Source organism: Drosophila suzukii, chromosome 3, assembly GCF_043229965.1.
Source record: "Drosophila suzukii chromosome 3, CBGP_Dsuzu_IsoJpt1.0, whole genome shotgun sequence".
NCBI lineage: Eukaryota > Metazoa > Arthropoda > Insecta > Diptera > Drosophilidae > Drosophila > Drosophila suzukii.
The window spans coordinates 92,267,753-92,285,277 of NC_092082.1; the positions used below are offsets into that span (position 1 = coordinate 92,267,753).

The 17,525-nt window shown below is 43.9% G+C and overlaps 2 protein-coding genes across 6 annotated transcripts; one reads left to right on the top strand and one right to left on the bottom strand.

The window, feature by feature from the left end:
• The first annotated feature begins 844 nt into the window (after positions 1–844).
• Positions 845–12,013, top strand: LOC108015738 (uncharacterized). Of its 2 annotated transcripts, XM_065866905.2 has the most exons (7): positions 846–1,003; positions 1,073–1,608; positions 6,329–6,592; positions 6,659–6,767; positions 7,075–7,212; positions 7,276–7,784; positions 9,390–12,013. In XM_065866905.2, exons 2-7 carry the CDS (start codon positions 1,509–1,511, stop codon positions 9,818–9,820), a joined length of 1,551 nt encoding a protein of 516 aa, XP_065722977.1. In that variant the 5' UTR covers positions 846–1,003; positions 1,073–1,508; the 3' UTR covers positions 9,821–12,013. The 2 variants fall into 2 exon arrangements, with proteins under 2 accessions (XP_036675276.3, XP_065722977.1); XM_036819381.3 differs by lacking the exon at positions 9,390–12,013 and having other exon boundaries at positions 845–1,003; positions 7,276–9,180.
• Positions 12,014–12,169: 156 nt separating this feature from the next.
• LOC108010799 (uncharacterized) lies at positions 12,170–17,190 on the bottom strand. Of its 4 annotated transcripts, XM_065866907.2 has the most exons (7): positions 16,580–17,186; positions 15,231–15,347; positions 14,890–15,166; positions 14,675–14,832; positions 14,515–14,604; positions 13,694–14,199; positions 12,170–13,010 (listed from the first exon to the last, which is right to left on the bottom strand). In XM_065866907.2, exons 1-7 carry the CDS (start codon positions 16,760–16,762, stop codon positions 12,785–12,787), a joined length of 1,557 nt encoding a protein of 518 aa, XP_065722979.2. In that variant the 5' UTR covers positions 16,763–17,186; the 3' UTR covers positions 12,170–12,784. The 4 variants fall into 4 exon arrangements, with proteins under 4 accessions (XP_065722979.2, XP_065722978.2, XP_065722980.2 ...); XM_065866906.2 differs by having other exon boundaries at positions 14,675–15,166; positions 16,580–17,188; XM_065866908.2 differs by having other exon boundaries at positions 13,004–13,255; positions 14,675–15,166; positions 16,580–17,190.
• Positions 17,191–17,525: the final 335 nt, after the last annotated feature.

The window sequence follows — 17,525 nt, forward strand, 5'->3', positions numbered from 1 at the left end:
AAAAGAATAATAAATAAAATAATTATAAATTGTATATAATATTAAAAGGGGTCGAAAATCTTCATCACTAAACAGCTGTTTTTTTTATTTTGGTATTGCTGTTGTAACTCGTTCTGGACCGAATTTAATTGGAAGTCCAGGCTTTTATCCATGCCGCATCCACTTTTTTCTTGTTACTCTGTCGCGCGGTATCGTTATAAATATTATTACTTTTTATTTTAGATTTTATTAACATCAATTGGCTTATTGACATTTAATGTCTTGAGTCGGGAACGCTCCAAACTTGATTTTAAGGATTGTAAAAATCTTTCAGCATGCCCTGGCATGACAGAGTATCCTTCTCAATGGTTCTTCAAATATTTAGGCTGTGCCAACGATGTTCTGTGATTTGATTTAACAACTAAAGATAATTAAAATACATTGTATTCTTTTGCGGCTGCCTAACACAGATTAGCTGTTTGCCAACGCGCCTAATAATTAAACGGGTTTGCGCTACCTATCCAAAACTGGCAACATATCTAGTTAAATTAACACAAGAAGTTAGCGGAAGGACGACTAAATGTTACTTAGGAACTGTGCTACCGCCAGCACATACTTGGAATCAAAAACAATTAACTTGAGAGCGAGAATGTTTATTATCAATCGAGAACGATTTAATCTTGAGACCGTAAAGACCAAGTACTCTGAAATCGAGACCGAATTTGAACATTTGAATATTTTTTTTTTGACAGTTACCACTGACGTTAAGGTTTAAAAACCGGATAGTGTGATAGGGTGAACCCGCTGTGCGAGGAAAGTGCACTCGCTAACGGCCGATTGGCCAATTAACCCGGTAGTGCAGCCCTAGCTTCTGACCAACTCCCCACTGTCACGCACACCACCACAAACGCAGCATAACGCGTCGTTGGACGTCGGTGTTTGTGTCTACGTCACATCGGTTAAAATTATGTTTTAATTACCCAACTGCGACTGCAAAGGCAACTCGATCGAAGCACATTATGCTGTGAGTACATTGACTATTCATTTGCTATCGAAGTCGGTTAAGCCCAGTTACGCCCCCAAAATGTTGCAGCCCTCAATTGCATAACAGCACTTGCGCATGAGTGTGTGTGTGTGGGGAACGCCAGAGGACCGAAACACACCACACCGAAAGGAGCAGAGAAGCGAAGGAAAAGAAGCCGACACCCCGCAATTGCAGAAAAACAGAGTTTTTGGCCAAAAATGTCCGGCTGCTGACCATCGTCGCGATTAAGTATCGCCAACAAACAGTATTCGCGCGAACAAACGCCGCATAACCGAAAGTCCCCACTGCCCACTGGAAGTGGTGCGAGTACCGGCTAACCGACTGTGCCGCCCTGGAAGATGGCCTTTTCGCCGCACTGCTGACCGGCCACACTGCAACAGCCACCCGATTTAGTTGCTGTTTTTTTACATAACTCGCCACATTCGTTCGCCTCGGAATCGTGATATATATATATACACATATATATGATAATACAGTATATATTATGGCCGTTTTCCTGATCAACGTCTGCAAGTACAATGGCTGCGGCATCACATTTCCGAGCTTGAGCGATCTGATTTCCCACATCGAGGACACCCACATAGGTAAAATCGTAAATAACGCAAATATCGCTATCATTTGACCGTCGCGTGATGTTCTCGGTGTGTTTTGTTTATTTTATTTACTCGCCGCGGCATAAATAAATAAAATAGAAGAGCGAAGCGGGGCAAAGGTGTGTGCGAGTGCGGTGCGTGCGTGTGTGTGTAAATGGCTTCGTGGTTGTTTTTATAACGTGAATTGCACTTTGCATTTTGCATTCAGCATTTATTGCACTTTAAATGGCAAAATCGATGCTGGAAGCCTGGAAGTGGCTACCTGTGCCCACACGCACACAGATGCACTGCACACACACGCCCCGTTTTCCAGGCGCGTACAGCATTCGGCGATCGGTGCGGCCGCCTGGAAAGTGTGCGTGCGAGCGAGAGGGCAGTACAAGCAAAACAAAAGCAAGAAAGCCGGTGATCCATTCAATACCCCTTGTTTATCTGTATGCGAGTGTGTGCGTGTGTTTGGAAGGCCAGCACAGCATCTAGTTGTTGTTGTAGTGGAAACCGGCGAGTTGAGCGCCCTTTTTTTGACCTGTCCGCATGGCTTGGCTTGGGTTCTTGGCTTCTGGTTTCCAGGGCAGGTGTATCCGCATCCGCAACCTCATCTGGTAATCGGAGTTGGAAGTGGGAAATTCTCTTCATTTCCCCCCCACCCCACTTTCAACCCACCCACACGCACAATCGATACTTTCCCGTCCACGTGACTCCCGTGGGCTTCCAATTAATCATTTCCAGGTTGTGCGAGTTTGTATGTGTGTGTTTGGACTTTTACCGGCTGAAATAAACAATTTCTAATTTTAGTGTTCAAGGGGCGGGGAGGGTGGGTAGGGGCTGGGTTTTCGAGGGGGAAAATCAATAGAGTTAAGCTCAGTAGTGTTGCCGTATTACGAAAACAGGGGCTTGGGGGTGGGTTAACCGTTAACGGGCTTTATTTATTCCTTCCCAACAGGCCGGGCGTCTTACACTGGGAAAAATATAGTGAGATGCCAAATAACTAGTTCTTACAGAAACATTTTATTGGAACTCTAATTAAACAAAAATTATTCCTATAAACCTGCAAGTTAATAGCTCTGGTAATAGATCCATCTCCTAATAATATATTTTAATAGACAAATGAAGTGTTTAAGTGTCCAAATTGGTATATAACACTGAAATAGAATTTGGAGAAACAACCACAAATTAGTGAAATCTTGGTGATTTAATAGACAAGATCATCAGTATATGGAGAAAAGGCTTTGATCGTGCACCTCTTAACTTTGTTTAAAGCACAGTGCAGGCATATGCTGGTATCAGGTTCGAAATGCTGTATGTAACTATTAAATTATCACATATAATTGACTTTTCTTTCTGTGTATAAACAGGCTCTCTCACACAGCACACACACACTCAGAAAGTGAGGGGTTGGAGAGAGAAAGCAGAGGGGTTGCTCAGCTGACTCTTACAGTTACGTTGGCAGCTGTTTTGTTGTTGCCACTGCTGCGTGATAACGGTCAACACACACACACACACACACACTTGCATACATATAAAATGGCTGCCCGGGCAGGCTTTGCCACCTAACCACCACCCCCTTTTGTGTCCCGGGGCATTACATAAAGCCCAGGCTCGAGCATACGCCCACTTGGCAACTGCCACCCCCAAAAACGCCCGGGCCCAGATATCAAATACCCCCGAAAACCCGCATCCCCCGTTTCCATTGCGTATCCATTACGTGAGCGAGCTGTTCTGGGGCTTATAAATGCCCATCATTTCATTATCTCGAAGGACACTCGATGCGTGGGCTCTCCTCCGGATGGCATGGCATATATGTATGGATGGATGGATGTACGCCTGTTATCAGGACTCGCTGGGCGTTGTCGCTTCGCTTCGATTCGATTCGGTTCGGTTGGCATGACAACGCAAAAAGCAGGCGAGACCTTCAGGTTTGTCCTTTTCACAGTTGCCAGGCACCTGTTGTGTTTGCGTCCCAAAAATGCCCGGGCTTACTTCTTTATGAGTGTGTTTGCGGCACACGCCTGTCTCCACTGCACTCGCATTTCGATAACCAGCTGCGAAACGCGATATGCCGACGTTAACCCACTGAGTAAATGGGCTCGAAAAGTACCTCTGCACCTGTCAAACATTCTCTTCAGGGAACTCGAGAGTTTAACAAGAAATCATTAAACATATCACTCATACAACACTGCAATTGAAAGATATATTATCTGTATTATATGATTGCCATATAAATAACCGAATCATATTTCAACATATTCCAATGAGCAATATGTTTTTAAAATTCTCTGTTGCAAAACTAAATATCTCGATTATTAAGTCGAGTGAAAAGTACAGTTTCACTTATCTTACTCAAATCCCCCAGATAAATCATAGGATTAACCAGACAAACTAGAGGGTTTCATGCATTGAGTACAGTTGCCATATAAATTGAAGGATTTACCAGATAATTACCGGGATTTGGCATTAGAAGACGTCTGTGTCTTTATGGCGGGATTTCCCTAAACTTAACGAATAAAAATTAGCAGTCAGAAGACTCGAAAATATGTGTCACATTATGAAGAATATAATCCGTTTCATTACTTGGAATAAGTTGTTTTTCGATTCTGTAATTTGAATCTGAAGAAAAGATATTGTGACCTTGAAAAAGATTAGTCCGATTTTAAACGCGAGTGTAACATCGAAATCAATAGGGGTTTTTGGTCTTTAATGTATTCCAAGCCTGTTTAATGGGTTAAAACATAATGACCCCGCCCAAAGGGTCCCTGCACTTGCAATGTCAACATAATTTCGCTGCTGTCAACGACTGGCATTTATCAAATTTCAAACGAACTGCTCTTCAGAGCTATTGGAAAGTTTTCGAGACAGCTGCCGAAATGAAAACAAACCGAAACCGCATGTTCAAGCGGAAAAAACATTTGTTATCTTTTTTAAAATTCTGCAACAAGTGCATGAGTCACACGAGTGCAAAAGAGAGAGGGATCTGCGTTTATTTTGTTTCTGAAATGCGAAAAAGTATGATATACGACGCGTACACAGACGTGGGTTTGCTTGTCTGTATATACAGCTAGGAGCTGTATAGATGCTATTTGTTTAAAAGCTGTTTGTAAAATACTCGATTTGATAAACACACAAACACCGAGGCAAGAGCAGAAAGTCACCTACAGAGAAGTCGTGAATGTCTGGGGTTATCAACAACAAAATAATAATAACAATAATGGAGGCGGAGCAGAAATAAAAAACCCAAGCCGAACCGGGTGAACTGATTTGACCGTTGACAAATGTCGCCGTGTTCTCGAGAGGATGAGGGGCGTGGCACTTCGATTTCGTCAGCTCACAATATGAATGTAGTTGCAGTCTCAGTTCGCGAATGTTCAAGGCGAATTGGTACTGAAATGCTACCCAAAGTACGTGGAATTATTACGCACATATGGTTGTCCGTACCCCCGCGTGTCCGTATGTGTCATCAATCGATTGCCCGGCACGTAGACAGCTCCGCAATCATTGCCGCAAATGTTTCTAATCGCATTTCGCCCTGATAAGCGACCAAAAAAGCGGGGGGAGTTACTAGCTGAAAGCATATGTTTCGCATAATAGCCAATCTGCGGCATATGTTTTCCGTTTGTCCGCCAGTAACGAAACGAGGCAATTAAAGTGCAACGTTATCGAATTGTTATCGCCTGGTCGGAAATGCAGTGCTCCCACTGATTACTAATCATGTCACTAACATCTACAAGATCCCATATGAAATAAAAATGAAGTTCAGTTCTTAGCCATAAGATGCCTACGAATTTTGAACCCTAATGGTTTGCCACAAGCCCCTATTAAATTTATTAACGGGAATTCTTCAGCCTACGTGACAGTTAAAGTAACGCCCAATTTCAATACCAAAACCCAATCTATTACTCGAATTGAGAGCGAATAGCTAGTTTTATACAAACTGCATTGGGGCAATCAATCTGTGAGATCAGCAACTGATCGATGGATGTTACTTTATCGTTTAGCAGCCCCCCGTTAACTGCTACTGCAATCAAGTGACGAATGCACAGGGTGCCCAGTGGCGAAGATGATGAATGGCCCGGCTGACACAGTTACGCACCAAAACGATTCAATTGGGAAATAAAGCGTGCTCATGGAGGTTAGGTTGCCCCGCACACACATGGGTCGAAAAGTAAATAGAGACGCAAAAGGGGAGGTACCTGTTATTATGCACTCGCCGATTAAGCAAGCTTTGGGCTTATGCTTGTTCTGGCGATAAGATAATGAACCTACGCTATAGAGCAGACCATGTGCTCCTCCTGGTACTCCGTACTGCCCGTTCCCCATCCCCACGAACCCCTCGGAAAATGCGTCAGCAGGCGCACTAAATTCGTCGCCATACCATTCCCCGTACGTGCACTCTCGCTATTTACTTATTTCGACATTTTAATAATAAATTGCCCGGGCTGTGGGTCTCTTGAATGTCTGTGAACTTGTTCCAGTGCAAACACAGTGGTTGCGACGAATTTGGGATGCAGGTTTCAGTTGTTCTGACTGCCCGCATTCCGGTTCGGATTTCGATCCCGACTCGAAAGGGAATTTTTAATTAGCTAATCCCGCTTCGGTAACTTTCTAGCTGGGTCCATAATTATTACCGGTTTTATGCAGAACGTTACAATTGAAAGTGGTTTTGATTTTGGGGGATATTCTATGATGTGTAATAACCTGGTTTGCTTTCTTGCAGACTATGACCCCAAGGTGGTCGAACAGAAGGAGCAGGCTCAGCCTGCCTGCCTGCCCTTGAGCTACGTCCTGCGCTTCATCACCGAGGAGACCCGCAAGGAGGCGGGCTCGTTCCTGGCCAGCAACAACACCGCCCCACCGACGACCAACAGCGGCTCCAATGCCGCCGGCCATGGGAATGGCAATGTGGAGCTCAAGCGGAAGCTGGCCATCAAGCACCACAGCTACAGTATGTCCTCGTCCAACCGCAGCACCACGCCCACAGGTGAGTGAGATTGTAAACAACTATAAATGTTATTTGACTCTAATTCCTGATTCTTAACCCTCTCAGGCAGCGAAATGGACGAGGACGAAATGGTGGTCACGGAGTCGGAGGATAGCAACGACTCCTGGACCACCGAGGAGTTCAGCTCCGAGTTTATCATGCGCTATGGCAGCAGGTTCGTTGATATTTATTTAAATACTGAAGTAGTTATATTTTTACGACTTGAAAATGCCAAATTTTAGTGCCACATATAAAGGGAATACTTCGCTTACATTTAATTTGCAAGAAAAAATCCCCAAAAACGAACTAAACTTTTAGTGATATCACAAGGTTGGTCACAGTTTAGAATTTGTGATTCATTGCTACCAATCATTAAAATGATTTATATGATGAAAAACAAGGAATCTTAGTTTTTTTTAGAACAGTTATGCAATATACACCCACTAACCTAGTTATTTACCAACTCTGGTTATTTTAAACAGGCATTCCGGTGGCGGAAACAACGGCACGCCCGGCAATGAGAAACCCTTCGCCTGCCCTGTTCCGGGATGCAAAAAGCGTTACAAGAACGTCAACGGCATCAAGTACCATTCAAAGAATGGCCACAAAAAGGATGGAAGGTAACGAAAGCCTCGACTAAAACTGATTGGTAAACTGGAAGCTGACAGTTATATGTTCCACAGAGTTCGCAAGGGCTACAAGTGTCACTGCGGCAAGAGCTACAAGACGGCCCAGGGCCTGAAGAACCACGCTCTGCACACCCACAACTCGCAACCGGACAGCGTGCTGAACGCCCAGCTGGCCAACGCGTTGGCCATTGGCGACGGCGCCAGTGCGTCGGCCACGCCCGTGGGCAGCAACAACACCTCCTCCAATCCGAACCCGCCGCCTGTCATCCAGCGCAGCAACTCTCCGTCGCAATCGCTGGGCTCCCTGAGTCCTTCGAGCATCAGCAACATGTCGAGCAGCGCCAGCAGTTGTCACGGAGGCAGCAGCAGCCTGTCCAATGGGAATAACAATGGCAATAATGGGGGCAACACAACCAGCAACACTGCCATTCTCACTGGCAATACGAATGTCCTGCAGCAGCTCAGCGCCGGGAATGTGGTCACCTTGACCAATCTTCCCACCCAACAACAGCAGCAGCAGCAGCAACAACAGCAGCAGCAACTCCATCAGAACACTGCAACAGGTAACAGCAACAACAATTTAATGCGCAGCACACTCGGTTTAGTATCCATTAAAGCCAACAACACGCCGACAGCCAAGTCTGTTAGCAATCTAATGGCCGCCAATGCCACAGCCAGCAAGATACTTAAGCTGGCCACAAATGTGGCCAACGGTGGCGCCTCTATGGACATTGTGCAGCAGCAACAGCACCAGCAGCAGCAGCACAACAAGACAACAGCCAATGGCCAAACTGTGCTCAATGGCAGCAAGCCACTGCCCAATTTGGTCAACTTGGGCATTCTCACGCCGGCCACCTCACCCACCAAAAACACTCAGACGCTGACCTTCACCACCACGAATGGTAGTAGCCAACAGCAGCAGGCGCTGGTGGCCTCGTTGGCCAAGAAGACCAACATACTGCTGTTGCAGGAGCCGAATCAGTTGCTGCAACAGGTGCAGCAGCAGCAGCAACAACACCAGCAGCAGCAACAGCAGGTGCAGCAGCAACACCATGTTCTGCCCATCAGTCCCACGAGCAGTATAAGCGGGAACAGCAGCAAGAGCAGCTCGCCCACGCCACAGCAGCAGCAGCAGCAGCTGGTGAAGAAGGGCAAGCTGGAGCTGCTGGAGCCCATGGACACGGACGAGGGTCAGAGCGATGGCATTTCGGAGAGCGTGGCTGCGGCGATTGCCAGCATCACGGACTGCAAGGAGGACATGAGTGGAGCAACAGTGGCGGGCATTGAAGTTGTAGGCGCTGGCGCCGTCAACGAAGAGACGTAGCCTATACTCAAGCAGCTACTGATGCACCGAAAACTGACGCTGGAACCACCCAAGGCACCACATTGACCAGCTCCTCCGTATACGAATGACTCTCTGGTTTCGCCAGAGTGCGGATCTTAGGGGGCAGACAGACCCACTCACTCACCAAAACACCCATTTGGAAACATTTCGTAGACTGCTTACTTGTTTTTAGTTTAGACCCTCGACCCAATCAACTAATACTATTGTATCATAAAACTGAAGGAAAAAACCCCACAAATCGCATTGATTGTGCAATATTTAATTCTGTATAATTTTAAAAGAGAGAATTTTAATCACCTTTAATTGTATGTATGACTATCATGCTTGTATTAAACTATTTACAACTGCTGATCTCTTAATTTAATTAGGCTAAAAACAAAACCACCACCACACAGACGAAGCACGAGCAACAATTGTAATAAAAACCCAGCAAAATGCAAATTTCAAATTCATTTCCAACTGAACACTTCAATTATTGTTAGCACTACCACATACAACTTATTTAATCTCGGCTTTAGCTTTAGTGACTATTCGTATTCGACTAAAACAAAGTATTATTTATGTTCTAAGCTCTAGCAAATTGAATTTAATTATACGATATATATAAAAACACACCCACACATCTACTCGGATATTCAAAGTCTGCTCATTAGTTTAAGACGACCCCGACTCCGTGCAATACTTTTAACTTATGTCCTAGTTTTTACCAATTTCAACTCTCTATCGAATTTTTGGTACTCTTTATTTCGTTTCGTTTGTTTTGTTTTGATTTTATTTTATGTTTTTCGTTACTTCTTTTTCCTTTTCTCTCTACCTATTGCAGAAACCTCTTACTCCTGCTCAAACAACAGCAACCTCAGCAATCCGAACAGCAACCACAGCAGCAGCGACTCCAGCAAGCCGCCGGCGACGGTCCTGTCGGTGAACAAGAGGTCCACAGCAATCGCCCCGGCGAAGCCAGCCACCACCGGCAACTCCCTGCCGATGCAGATCTCGCCCAACTTTATTGAGCACAAGTATTCGGCGCTGGCCATGAAGGAGAAGTTCTTCCTGAACCTGAGGGCCGGCAAAACGGTGTCCAGTTCATCGGGAGGCGACGGAGGGGTGGCCACAGCCCTGGGACACCAATCCGAGGTGGGCCTTTCCGGCGGATCTGGAGGAGGCGGTGGCTTGCGGGCGGTTGCTGTGGGCCAAATGTGTGCGTTGCAAAACGAGCACATACACCAAAATCTCTACAAGAAAACGATCAACTGATCGGCAGATCGGATGAGATGTGCAACCGGGAGAGGCGGAAACGCTGGGCGCCGCTGAAAAGCAAGAGAGTTGGCTGTGATGAAGTAGTAACTAACTGACTAACAAAACCGGACGAGAGGCGGAGAAAGAGGATTCGTCAATAAGGCAGATATGGGGAAAGGATGCAGAAGCTGCAGCAATTAAAGGAGGAGGGAATTAAGAAGTGAGGAGGTTGGGCGCCGCCCTAAGATCCTTAGAGAAGTTTTCCAAGACAAGGCAACAAGAAGCAAGAATTTCCATTGGCTTCCAAATCTAATAACACAGAATGCAAAAAACAAATTCCATGCATTTCGCAATTATGAAAAAAATCACCCACAAAGAAAAAACATTAAAACTAATCTCAACCATATAAAGCAGGCCTGCTTAGAAAAGCTTCTCTAAAACAGCTTTAGATAATTTTTAAATTAGAAGCAAAAAGAAAACAAAAAATTCTAAAAAAAAAGGATTAATTATACACAACATAAAATTTTAGTAAATACATTTGGAGAATTTTCTTCAACTAGTCATTATTGTAGTTAAATTAAATTTTTGATTTTATACACGCATAAAAAACGAGAACTTTGTAACCGACTGGTTGGTGGAATCCCCGAACCCTATATTTATAACTTTAGCAACTACTTTCCCCCTGTACAATTTCAATGAAATCTTACTAAAGGGGGTTCCCCCAACCAGTCGATTAAATAATTTTAATTCAAAAGTCATAAATTGTCTAAAAGAGAGGGAATGGAGCAGGGAAACGGAAAAGGTTTTCGTGTGAACCATTTGAGTTAGGAAAATTATAGGTCGCGAACTTGCCAAGGTAACTTCTAGCGAGCCGAATGAAAAAAAGGAGAAGCATCAATTTATAAATGTCGAATATTTCAAACATAAAATAGTTAGCTACAAATTTAGGGGAAGCCAGGAGGCGTTTCCACTTAGGAGCCACAATAACTCTACAGTAGTTATAGTATTATAATTATAAATTACGCTATTATTTATACAACAGAGCATACGTCTGTAGCTGTGTGAGTGTGTCCGTGCATGTATTGTAATTGTTTATTTATAGTGTTCGAACGTCCCTAAGTGTAAAGTCCCCAACAAAACAAATACAAAATATACGATATGAATACGAAAATATATTTGTGCATACTCTCGACGATTGTATTTCATTGCATGCCTCTAAATTCGATCGAACTTCCTATCCTAGCAGAATCGGGTTCCTTAAGCATTCAAACAGAACAAAAACAAATGAAATTTTTAACACGATATGTACATCAAGTATACCTACATCAATTTAGTCAGCCGCCAAAACAAAACAAATCGAAACAAAAAAAAAAAAAAAAAAAAACAAAACTTTTTCAGAGCGCATTTCGCAGACGCCCAGCGTCTTAAAAATTAATCACAACTAAACTAAATAGTTCAGCGTCCCTAATAGATATAACACTTAGCTATCGATGCATACTTACATCTAAACACAATATCTTTAAGACCTCACGCTTAAGCGACTCCAGACGGATCGCCCTAGTTTAGCCAAACAACTTTTATATAGACGGAAACCGTCTTCGGTCCTCCGAAGCCCCAGCGAGTTTTCAGGCAGGGGATATTTTCGGAGTATCCCTGTCTGCTCACTCGCATTCAAACTTTCAAAATGGATAATGAACTCAAACCCTCTAATGAAAACAATAAATTGAGTATGTCATTTTAAATAAGACTGCTGTTATGTTCGTAAATATATTTAATATATGTATGTAAAATTAACAAAAAACAAAACCACACACAAAAAAACTAATAAAATGGAAATAACTTTTAAATAAAAAAATCACAAAATCCAGAAAATTAATAAAAATCTAAATGAATAGTTGACGTATTCGTACTCTACCTACATACTGTGTACTATATAATGTATTGTAATTGTAATTTACTAAAATCGTAATAATACGTAGAGAATTAACTGAACTCTTAACATAAATCATCGACATCCACATCAACACGACCCCGAGAAGTCGCTACAAAAATGGAGCAGAAAACTCGAATGGTACATCCATATAAGCCACAAAAAAAACATTATCATCCACAAAAACAACAAAATGTAGTAAAATATTCTCTTTTTGCTTTATGTGATCTATTACATACTACATAAACATATGTATAATAAAAATGTCCTTCAAAAAACTACTCAAGTGCATTAATTTGGGGTTCCGGCATGTACTCGTCGGATGTGGGGTTGGTTCATCTCACCTTTTTTAAAGGGCCTGGGAAATCAATAAAGATACACAATGCACGGAGACTGCTCGACAATAAATATTTTGGAGTTTTACAAAGATAGTATCATAAGAGTTTTTATTCATTATTTTATTAATATTTCTTGCACAATTGATCGCGTTGTATTTACAAGGTATTTGTATACTTATATCTACAAGAACTTGAACGGCACCCTTGAATTTAAAATAAATATTTAAGTTTTAGGAATCAAAACCAAATTAGTTTTAAATATTTTAAAATTAAAACAAATTTAGGGGGTTCATAGATCGTTCTTACTTACTTATTATTTGGTATTTATAAAACTAACTAAACTTTGCTAGCAAAGTGATTTAGCTTTGACTGCCATTAACTTATTCTCCATAATATTATAACCCATGACCTATTTAAAACTTTGGTCAACTTACTAGAAGCAAGTTGGCAAAATTTATGCAGAGACAGTGAAAATGGTACAAGGTTGCTATTAATATTTCTGGAAATACAAGTATAAAATGTTTTGTAAAACAAGCTTTTCATTTCATTCCAGAAATAACCATATCAACGCTTGTAATATTTTCTAATTTCATTTTCGGTCCTTGGCATCGATTGATTTCTGAGCAGATGTCTTGAAGCACACAAACTACGAGCCAGTGCATTGGTGAGGGGAAATATCCTCGGGTATCCTTGACCATCCAGGTATCCTTGACCTTAGGCCGACTCGCTGGCTCCGTACAGCAGATTGTCCAGTTTCAGTTTGTTGATCTTATCGCCCCGGGCTCCGTGTCCTGGTCTTCCCCAGAAGGTTTCGAAGGTGTCGAAGTGCTGGTTGCACAGATCCCTGTCCATTTGCTTAGAAACGGAGGTGGATCGACGGTTTTGCGATATTTGGACATTCAGATCGTGAAGATAGCGCATGTCGGCGGCGGTTTGAATCCTGGTTGTAGGTCGATTTGGTGGGCAGCAATATTTAAGTTTCATTTAAATCATTTCGAGTTTTCAGTATTTGGATTTTCGAATTTCAGAGCGATTTTTCAGTTCGATTTTCGGACGGGGATACATAGAAGATTGGATTGGTATTATGATTTTGGATTTTGCTGTTGCAGTTTGTTTGGTTTTGGTGAGATTATTGGTTTGCTCTTTTGCTATACTTTCACTTGTATTACAATGGATATTTTCTTGCTGGATGAGAATCCGGGGAGAAGTAGGGGATTAGAGAAACCATTAACATGGGCAAGATCAAAACAGGGGTTCAAGAAACAGAGGGGGTCAAGCGGATTTTCATTTTCATTTTCGGTATATATTCAGCACAGAGCAAGCAAATGAGAAACGGAGGGGGATGGGTACTGTGGTAATATGGTACTATGAGAGCAGGAGAGGATCAGGACTAGGGGAATATGGTTTGTTTAAGCCTGGCGAATGTGCAGGGTGAGCCGCTTGAGGCAGCAGCCCGTGGCCAAGGCCGTGGGGCAATCGCAACTGCAGCACTGCAGCTTGCAGTTCAGATTCTTGGGCAGCCGCTTCATGTGGCTGATGTTCTTGATGATGCTGTTGATGCACTTGATCTTGCTGGTGGTCAGCTGACAGTTCTTTGGTGGATGCTTGTGCTTGGATGCGTACCTATCGTGGGACGGCGTCCTCTTGGTCACATCCGTGCTGGAGAGCGAGATGGGTCGGTTCATGCCACGCCTTCGGGCCAGTAGCGGAACTAGCTCCACGCCGCCGCCCTCGCCATAGGGTCCTCCATTTCCTCCGGCGGTGCTGGCCTCCGGAGTGGCGGTGCTAGTGCTCCCGGGACATGGACCTCGGGTGGCCATCCGGGGGCACAGCTTGATGGGCTTTCCCCCGCAGTCCTGTGGCCTCAGGTGGTGCAGGGTCTTCCCGGGCGGCGGACATGGCGGTCCTGGCGGACCCGGACACTTCTTTCCCGGCGGAATGGGCAGCGAAAGTGGAGATGGCTTCGGGGGACTCTTTTGCATGGCGGGGCAGTTGCAGGTGCACATCTCACAGCAGCGCTGCGGCTTTGGTGGCTTTGCGGGTCGCGATTTCCGGAACGTGTTCTTCTCCGCCGGGGTCACTGGGTTGTCCTGGTCCAGCTCCTTCAGCATCTCCTTGTTCGTCCAACCCTGAAAAATTCACAATTTTAAGTTTCTAGGTAAGCTGTTGCTTTAGAAAAATGTAGAGGTTTGAAGCCTCTTTGCTTGTTCCTCTAAAAGTATGCATCAATATTTTTCAGCAATGAACTTGTAAGGATGCAGCATACTTTTAGACACCTTTGTCAGGCTTTTTAAATCTATATAGATTTTTATGGCATCCCTAAAGGAATTGGAATTACAATTTTTAAGAGATTTTTATAACAAGCAAATAATTATTCTCACTGTCAATCAGCTTGATGAAGTTTCTTGGTTTTTCAATCCATTTTATACATAAAGAGATCTTACCAGTGACTTCATGAAAGTGTTGCCCACTTCCTTGGGACTCCGCCAGGGCTTGCCGCCAGGACCCGCCTTGCCCCAGGGCTCCTTGCAGGGCTAAAAAGTGGAAAAAATAATAGTGGATCAGTAAAAATATGCACCACAAGGCGTAATAAGTGCCGCTCACCGGCTTTTCCAGCTTGGCCTGCAGGCGCTTTTTCTGCGAGGCCAGCTTCTCCTGCAAAGGACACCGCTGCTCGCTTTCGCTGACCACGATCTTCTCCAGCAGGGGCTTGCCCTTGCACGGAGGCGAGGGCTTGTATCGCAACTCTATGTCCACATGGCCTTTATTGCGAAACGACATTGAAGGATGTTCTTTCAGCTCGATGTGAAGACTCTCACCGTTGGCGTTTTTGGCCACATTCACACCAACTCCAGCTCCGGGCTTATGGGGAATCTCCCGCTCGCAAATGGTTACTGTACTGCTCCTGGGTCCGCTTTCCTGCAGGTGGTGAACGGAGTGGGCGTGTCCCAATCGCCCACCTGGGGGAGGAGGAGGCGGGGCATGGTGGTGGTGGTGATGGTAGGCGGCCAGCGGATTGTTGTGGCACTTTTTTTGCATCGAGAAGAAGTCGTTGTAGCGACACGGTTGAAGTAGATTCAGCCGGTGGGCAGTGGTCTATTGGTTAAATTAATTATTGTAATATTATATCCTATTATTTTTGGGGGGCGCAAATCATTACCACAGTGGGCGTGGAGTGGAGTCCCACTGCTGTGATATCCTTGCGGCGCACTTCCACGTTGGGAGCACCACCGCCTGGTCGACCCCAAGGACAATGTTGGTGAAACAGGTCGTAGTACTGGTTAAAATAAGTGGATATTTATATTACATATGCTATGAGAAGTATATCTTAAATACTCCGAATTTTAAGAAATTATTTATTAAAGTGTCGAGAAGTATGAAACGATAGTGTTATAGGCAACGTTTTTCACTGCATACTTTTTGGCATCGTTATAAGTGATTTCAAATCTCATATTTCTCATAATCAATCTAAAAATAGATAAGATTAATCTTTAAGGGTTTGTGCAGAAATAAATTCTGTTTTATTTTAGATTTGTTGGAATATCATAGGACCAGAGCGATTTTTTTAATTATGTAACTTGACCTACTTTGACAAAACTAATTCAGAATACAAAAATTGTGGAATTTAACACCTGCTCTGCTAGCAAGACACTGCCGCAGGATGATTACAACACCGAGATATGTCTTATTGATTTGGTGGCAGCCTATTTATGGTTCCAGACTGCCTCAACCCACCTCGTCGTGTCACCCCGCGAAGTGTGGCGTTGTTTGTTGACGGAAATTGGCAAACTCCCTGAAATGCCCGCTACCCTTTGCCCACGAACTTTGTTTGTAGGTTGTTGTTATAGTTGCAGTGAACGGCGATTTGCATTTCACTGATTTTTTTCACCCACATTTCGACTGGCGCTTTCACACAGCTGCAGGTTGTGATAGGTAGCCAAATAATCAGCCAGGATTCCAGTCACGCAAGGACTCGCAGGAGTGCCCAACTGGCATTTAGTTGGGCATTTAGCCGAGAAAAAGGTGATTTGATTACCGAAGTCGAAATTGTCAAAGGGTTTGTTGAACCAAATCCGTGAAGGCGGATGTATTACATGTTGCTTGGCGAAGGTCTTTGAACTTAGCCAAAGTTGCAACTATCGCGTGGGTGAAGGTTCGAGATCTTTTCGATTGTCATTGGTTCTTTTCTGGAAGTTTATTCGAGTGTTGTGAGAGAACTTGGGAGCAAAGGAATTGATTTTTTACTTTCAACTTTGGAATTTTAAAATTCTTAAAGAAATTCTTACAAAGCTAAAAGGTATTTCATTTTGAGTTTCAAGTCGAGCGTTCTAAAATTGGTATCCATTTTTAAAGAAGTCCAAAAGTATAGCGTCGGATTTTCGAAAAAGTTCTATAGATTGTTTTGGATTGCAAAACATATTGCAGCATATTTTTGGACACCTTTTTATTATTTCAAGATTCTTAGTTCCAATAAGCTATCAAATACCACTCATTCGCACTGTTACCCACCTCCTGTTTATCCTTTTCCTTGCGGGCGCACTCCTCCGCCTTTCTGCGCCGCCACATGCGAAGACTCTCTTCAGCATTCTTCCGCTCCACAAGACGCTTCTTCTCATCGCACCACATCAGCGGATGCTGGATGTGGTCGTGGCAAAAGTTGCCACCCATGCCCATCTCATCGCTGGTCGTCATAGCTCCGGATTCTCCAGCTATAACGTATATATCTCCAATGAAAATCTGGGGAACTGGAACTGGGAGAACGAGAACGGAAGTAGCGCTGCGTTCAGCAAACGCCGCGTTACTGAGTCGGTCTCGTGTCCTGGCCAAGCCGTTTAACCGCCGAATTGGCTGCCAGGATCCGTACCCACAGCCGTGCCAGGCACTAAGGGGCCACGGATGATGGGTCGGTTGTCTAGGCAGCACGCCCGACTATTTATAACCTAGGTTAAGGCACACTTCGGTCGTCTGTCCTTGAAGACAAGTCGAAGGATTTATCGGAACCTCAGCTAATTTGGTTTGGCTATTTAAATATTTCGCCAGTTAGACACGATGTTCGCCTGCTCCACTTTGCTCGTCTGCCTGGACATAAAATATATTTACTTTATATTGCCTGGAAAATTATGCCACGGCTGCCTTGACTTAACCTGATTCGTGATGTTTTGTTTTAATAAAACGGAAAGGAAAGTGAGGGCTACTGCAGCATTGCGTGCCATTAAACCCGAAACTTGTTGATGTTTTAAAATGAAAAGTTCTTGGAAGCCTAAGCAATACTCATACGCCCCATGTGGCAGCCAACACACACTGCCAAACTGTATTTGTTTGCTCCAATTTCCATATCAGCCATGCCCGTCGCAACATAAAATTCTTTGGCCATGTCCAAAACTATTCCACTAGGTCGTCATGGTGGTTAATATGTTGCATAGCTACAGGGAATACTCCACCTTGTAGGACGTGT

Excerpts from the sequence above, each read along its gene's own strand:
- LOC108015738 (XM_036819381.3), top strand. The coding sequence starts at position 1,509 with ATGGCCGTTTTCCTGATCAACGTCTGCAAGTACAATGGCTGCGGCATC. Across the intron at positions 1,609-6,328 it reads CATCGAGGACACCCACATAG|ACTATGACCCCAAGGTGGTC; the intron begins GTAAAATCGTAA and ends GCTTTCTTGCAG. Across the intron at positions 6,768-7,074 it reads ATCATGCGCTATGGCAGCAG|GCATTCCGGTGGCGGAAACA; the intron begins GTTCGTTGATAT and ends TATTTTAAACAG.
- LOC108010799 (XM_065866906.2), bottom strand. The coding sequence starts at position 16,762 with ATGACGACCAGCGATGAGATGGGCATGGGTGGCAACTTTTGCCACGAC. Across the intron at positions 14,605-14,674 it reads AGGCCAAGCTGGAAAAGCCG|CCCTGCAAGGAGCCCTGGGG; the intron begins GTGAGCGGCACT and ends TCCACTTTTTAG. Across the intron at positions 14,200-14,514 it reads ACACTTTCATGAAGTCACTG|GGTTGGACGAACAAGGAGAT; the intron begins GTAAGATCTCTT and ends TGAATTTTTCAG.